This window comes from Salvia hispanica, chromosome 6, assembly GCF_029641045.1.
Source record: "Salvia hispanica isolate PSC_SH4W2 chromosome 6, Shi_PSC_v1, whole genome shotgun sequence".
NCBI classification, from domain to species: Eukaryota; Viridiplantae; Streptophyta; class Magnoliopsida; order Lamiales; family Lamiaceae; genus Salvia; species Salvia hispanica.
In genome coordinates this window covers 161103-167102 of record NC_142697.1, presented here as the reverse complement: position 1 = coordinate 167102, position 6000 = coordinate 161103, and the positions used below count along the sequence as shown (strand labels likewise).

General features: G+C 44.2%; 1 protein-coding gene across 1 annotated transcript; it reads right to left on the bottom strand.

Annotated features, from left to right (window-relative positions):
• Positions 1-1601: 1601 nt before the first annotated feature.
• PRK4 (Leucine-rich repeat protein kinase family protein) lies at positions 1602-3930 on the bottom strand. Its single transcript, XM_048108283.2, has 2 exons — positions 2355-3930; positions 1602-2274 (listed from the first exon to the last, which is right to left on the bottom strand). Exons 1-2 carry the CDS (start codon positions 3763-3765, stop codon positions 1724-1726), a joined length of 1962 nt encoding a protein of 653 aa, XP_047964240.1. The 5' UTR covers positions 3766-3930; the 3' UTR covers positions 1602-1723.
• Between the last annotated feature and the right edge of the window lie 2070 nt (positions 3931-6000).

The window sequence follows — 6000 nt, the reverse complement described above, 5'->3', positions numbered from 1 at the left end:
TAGAATGGCTAGCCTATTTATAGGCTCAGTCCACTGTAGGGGTCAACGCAGCCTTGATGGCTGTCATCAATGCCAGACCGTAACGGTCGTCGGTCACGAGCCGTTACACGCTCAGAGCTAGAGAGGCTGAGTCTAGAAGCTTCTAGATTCGTTCACGACGTGGACTATCACGTGTCAGCCACGTTGGCTTATCGTGTTATACTGACGAGGTGGCATCCCGCTTGGCTCGCTGACGTGGAAACAGTGGTGGTCTACTAGACCCACTAGACTTGGGCCAAGCCCGCAACTAGACCCAAGCACCAAGCCCACGACCAGGCCCAAAGACCAATTGCCAAGATCCAAGGACAAGGACAAGAGCACGGGCACGGGCACGGGCTCGGGCTCGGGCTCGAGGCTCGAGGCTCACGGCGGGGCGGGCGGCGCGCGCGTGTGGGCTCTTACAGCCCTTCTTAGTCCACTATAATTATTACATGTAATAATCCTTCTTATTAAATACTAGTTTAATAAGGTTGTAACTTCCAATGTGAATTAACTCTCTTAATTATTCCCTAAGCTTCTCTCATAGCTCATTAAGTTTGCAATTTTGCAACTTTAATCCATTATTTCTCACTCACCGGGAATCGGATTTGAGAAAATAAATATACCACGGTCATCTACTCCGAACGTAGATCGACACTATATTATTTAATTTCACAAAATTAAATATCTCGTTGAAATTATAATTGGTCAAAGTTCATTGACCGGGCATAGATTCCAACACTATATTTTCCAGGTCATCCTTTAGTCATACTCACCCAACATGTAGTCAGTCCAACATAAAAGCCTATGAATATGGATGCAGTAGTATTTTTTGGGCTGTTCGGTTTGCAAGATTGTATATGTGTAGTGTGTGGTATTCTTTGTTGACGGAATGGATTCCACGCTGCCCAAGCTCAGATTTTTTAGCATTGATTTTACTCTCTTTTGCTGACGAGTTAGTGTTCATATTGTAACTTTGTGACTCAGCTTGGAAGATATTGACTGCTGTTACGTTACCTCTATGCTTAATAGTCTAAGGATCATCTTGCAATGATGTTGAAAATATTTCTCCATATTGCATCCTACAATACCGTTATGCTTAGTATTATTATATTCCTTTTGTTTTCGTTCTGTTTGGTCCTTTTATAAAATCGTCGATAGATTTGTCAGTTTCCTTCTTTGCATTTCTATGAGGGGAAATTGCAGAATGGAGATAAGATGTTTGGCAGAGGTGCATCATTCCACGAGACTCGGAACCTTGGGCCATACGTATTTTTGACAACATTGATGGTCTGGAGCTCCGTTGTAAGAACTCTGCATAACTCCCGAATGACATCCCTACTTGCGCCCCATCACCATGAAAGCGGAGCAGGGCTCTTAAGATTGGAGGACGAGGTAGAAGCGCTGGACATCTTCTGGGCTGCGGGACTCTTCTTTTTCAACTTTGGCCTGTAAAAGAAGAAGATATCTTCTATTTCCTGTACATGATCACAATATGAGTCAGTTCCCTTAAGAGAAGGCGAGAGAGAGTAATTGTAGGTTGCATGTGATTAATGAAGCCTACGTACAGAATATGATGGGTATAGTATTGAAAGTGGATCGATCAATATTTATACAAATTGAATGAACATCTTATTTGATTAAAATGGATATATGATTGTGAGTTGCGAGTAAATAAAGATACAAAGGGAGAGGTAGTGCATAATCAGTCGTCAAGCTGAACAAGATCAATCTGTCGAGCGGCCACCTCCAAATCCCATCTCTTATCGGCATCCTCTTTACAACACGATATCCCTATCTGCAACATCTTCTCCATTTGGTTCCTGCTTCCGACGGCGCTAGCTTCCATGTCCTTGTCAAAAACTTTAGAGTATTCCTCGCCGGCAATGCCGTTGATCCAGGCTGCTAGGTCGGTGGTGGTGGCGTGAGAGAGGTATCTTCCGGTGAGTATCTCGAGTATGAGGGTGCCGAGGCACCAAACGTCGGTTTTCTTGGAAATGCGGCCGTGCTGAGCGTACTCGGGGGACTTGTAGGCGAGCAGGACGTTGTGGACGTAAGTGGAGTTGACGACCGGGTGGAGAGCGTAGTCCATGAGGAGTGGGTTGTATTCGTTATCCAAGAGGACGTTGGATGATTTCAGGTGCCCGTGCGGCACTGTAATGGTTGGAACCTCATTTTGGAGATACACCAGCCCCTTTGCCACGCCCTTAATGATCTTCAACCTCGTAACCCAGTTCAGCACCCCAGAGTGTTTTCCTGTACATACACACACAGTTGCATCAATCAATCCATCCATCCCTTAATGGATATGACTAATTTAGGGTTTATATATGGACCATGCAGAAGGGCCGCCAAGCTGCCATTTTTGACGAAGTCGAATACCAAGAGCTTTTCCTCCTTGCGGAACAAATAGGCAACGAGTGGCAGCAGGTTGGGGTGGTTGAGCCTCCCTAGCCTCCTCATGTGCTCATGGAAGTCCTCCCTAGCAATGCCGTTCATCTGCTTGAATCTCTTCACAACCAGCGCCTCCCCGTCTACTAGCACCGCTTTGTACGATGCCCCAAAGTTTCCGCTTCCCAGAACCTCTGCCGACGCCCTCATCAGATCCTGCAGGTCAAACTTGTGCCTCCTCTCATCTACGAACGACAGCTTACCAGGCTGGTGCTGATCCGACCTTTTCCCTCCTGCCAGGATTCCCGCCGCATCTGCTTCTACCACTGCCACTGCGGCTGCGGCTGGTGCCGATGGGGCCTTTTCAATGTCAACAGCCGCTGTAATGGGCTTCCCCAGCTGCGGAGTCTGGCTGCTGCTGCCGCTCTTGCAGAATTTTGCGAGGAGGAAGATGACTAGGAGGAGGAGTAAGATCCCCATGAGGATCAATATTATTATCAATGCGATGGGAGTTCTTGATGAAGATGATGATGGTGGTGGTGATGAGGATGTGGATGATGGCGGAGGGTACAGAGTGGGATCGCAGGCGTTGGAGAGAGGGGCCCCACATAGTGCTTTATTACCCGCGAATGCGTGTGGATCCATGAGGTTGAGGGCAGAGGGAATGGGGCCCTCCAATTGGTTGTTGGAGAGGTCGAGCTCCGTGAGAGAGTCGGAGCTGATTTTAGGAATGGTGCCGGTGAAGTGGTTGTTCTGGAGTTTCAACTCAATGAGCTTAGGTGATTCGAGGGATGTGGGGAGGGGCCCGGTGAAGTTATTGTTGGCTAGGTGGACTTTCTTGAGAGAGTACATGCCCCTGAAGGCATCCACCGCAATCTGGCCGGAGAATCGGTTGTCGGATAAATACAAGGCCTTGATGGCGCCGACCTTCTTCCAGTCGGGCATGGGACCCTCGAAGGTGTTCCCCATGAAACTGATGGCACGCATGAAACGCAGAGGGGAAAGCGCATCGACGTCGATATTCCCCTTGAGGTTCATCCTCTCGAGCTGTAGGCCCCACACATAGCCGTTGTAGCAGAGCACGCCCAGCCAGTTCCCCCTCTCCCCACTGCAGGGCGGGGTGGCCGGATCCCAGTTTGAAAGGGGGGCCTCTGCATTGGTCAACGAGGACTTAAATTTTAGGAGAGCCTTTGCCTCCACGTCGGAATCGCCTGGGAACTGGGCGGAGCAGGAGCAGGAATAAACCAGAAAATGGACAAGAAAAACAACAAAATATATTTGTTTTCTAGGAAATGTGGAATGAAAATTATTCGAATGATGATGTGGGCGCACAGCGGCTTGCGCGCCCGTCGGCATTGTTAATCCCTCAAGATTAACTAACTCCAATCCTCGCCTATGATTATCAATGCCCCAACTCCTTTTCTCTATATGTTTTCCTTTTCCAATTATTTTCTATTGTTGTTTCTTAGGTTGTGTTCATTTTGGGGTGGGGAGCTTGAGATTCGGGCAAGGAACAATGCATGGAATTGAAGGCTAGTGGGTGCCCATGATTTGTTTCGATCGAGAATAATAGAGTGAGAAATCAACCAATGTTACACCGCCTTTTTAGAACACCATTTCATTACATCCATCACCCTCTTACCTCTTCCATTCTTCATATATATCCTCCACCAAAACTAATCTACCTAACTTAACGAATCACCATTTGACTCTTTCTTAACCAATTTGTTTCACATTAACTACATTTTCCATATATAACCCAAATAATAATCCAGACTAATTATTATCCACTATATTCATTGATCTAATAGTTAATAGTCAACCCTAAAATACTTGAAGCTTCCATAATTAGGTTTCTTGAGTGACTGATACGACCCACACTACAAGAAATATATTCTTTAAGAACACAAATTTAGGAACGCAATCACTTGCGTTGCAAATTTTTGAAAATATCCAAAACTTAGGACAAAAAAATAAGCATCCTTAAATTAGGAACGCTTTTAATAAATGCGTCTCTAATTAGCATTTAAATAGGGACGCTTTTATTAATGTGTCTCTAAGTTTATTAATGTGTCTTTAAGTGATTAAAAAAAATAATAATAAAAAAATGAATTTGTTTCCCTCATACACATTAGGGGCACATTGAATAAATGTCTCTAAAAATTTACCTTTTATTTTTACCGAAGTAAGACCACGCCGCCTCAAATTAAACAATCCTTCGAGTGCCTAGATAAGAACTCATTTGCCGTCTAATATTGTAACGACCCGCCCATCTAGGGTATAATAAATGCGGCGAGCGTTAACTAGGCAGACTTAAATGCATCAAAGATCATAGGCTAGGGTTCCATTTAAAAAAAGGATTTGACAAAAGCATTTAATGAACAATTAAATAGGAGAAGAATAATGCCTTAGCAAAGAAATCCAACAAAAGGTTATCGCAATAAATGCTCATCAGAGTTTCCAAAATAATTTCAACTGTTTCATATCCAAAATATTCCCACGAATTTATAAGTATTCTTCCCAACCAAAAGATAACAATTTTTCATAAAATAGCGGAAGCGATCAAGAGAGAAGTGAGGCTATGTATGGAGACACAACGACACTTTAAGTACCAACAGATCATCTTATTATTTCCTATTCAACACCGCCGCCCGCTCGTCATCGCTCAACCTGCACATAGGAAAAACACATGCAGGGCTGAGTACTATAAACATACTCAGTGGACTCATGCCGAAAACAGTTTTATCACAATTATAGTTATCATGCCATTTTCAAGTGTCCATCGGGGTTTTAACTTTAGAAAGACCCGAGGCACCAAAATATATTCTTTCTCAAATATCACGGTCGCGCAACCATTTTTCTCATCGACGTTTACCATATCCTCATTCTACATGACAAGGAATGCGGCCGCAATCCAGGTCACTAGACCGGCCGACCCGTACGCCAGCACTCGGTCTAACATTGGTGTACACTAACCCAAGTAGAGTTTGCGGCTCTACAAGGATCCGAATTCGATTAAATCAATAGTGGCATAGCCACGAGGGATAGGCACGACAAAACAAATCAAGGCATGATAACACATATCTCATTCTCATCAATATCAGTTTAGGACAATGTCCTTATTTTAAAAGAAAGCCCACCTCGTCGGCTTATCTCGAAAGTATTATCTTCTCCTCGTTTATCACGCTGAGAGCGCGAAGTATCACCTTTAAATTAGGCGTATCACAAATCAGTTTCAATCATTGATTTCAAAATATGCATGTTTCCCATATTTCCCTTTTTTCCCATCGATTACTTTCAAAATCATCAATCAAAATCAAAGTATGCTTAGCATATCATTTTTATTCAAATAACAACTCCAATTCACCATTAAATCGTGTCACGCATGAGTGTTCCACACACAACACACGCACACGAACACCACACTTGTGCACGCCGACCGAGGCGTGCACACACACACACACGGTCACATACACACACACATCCATGCATCCCAAAATTCATCAATTTATTTCCCCTTCACTCAATCTAAATGCATGTGGAAACAAGAACACCGATTGATCGGTAGAAGAAGAGGAGATCAATAATTAA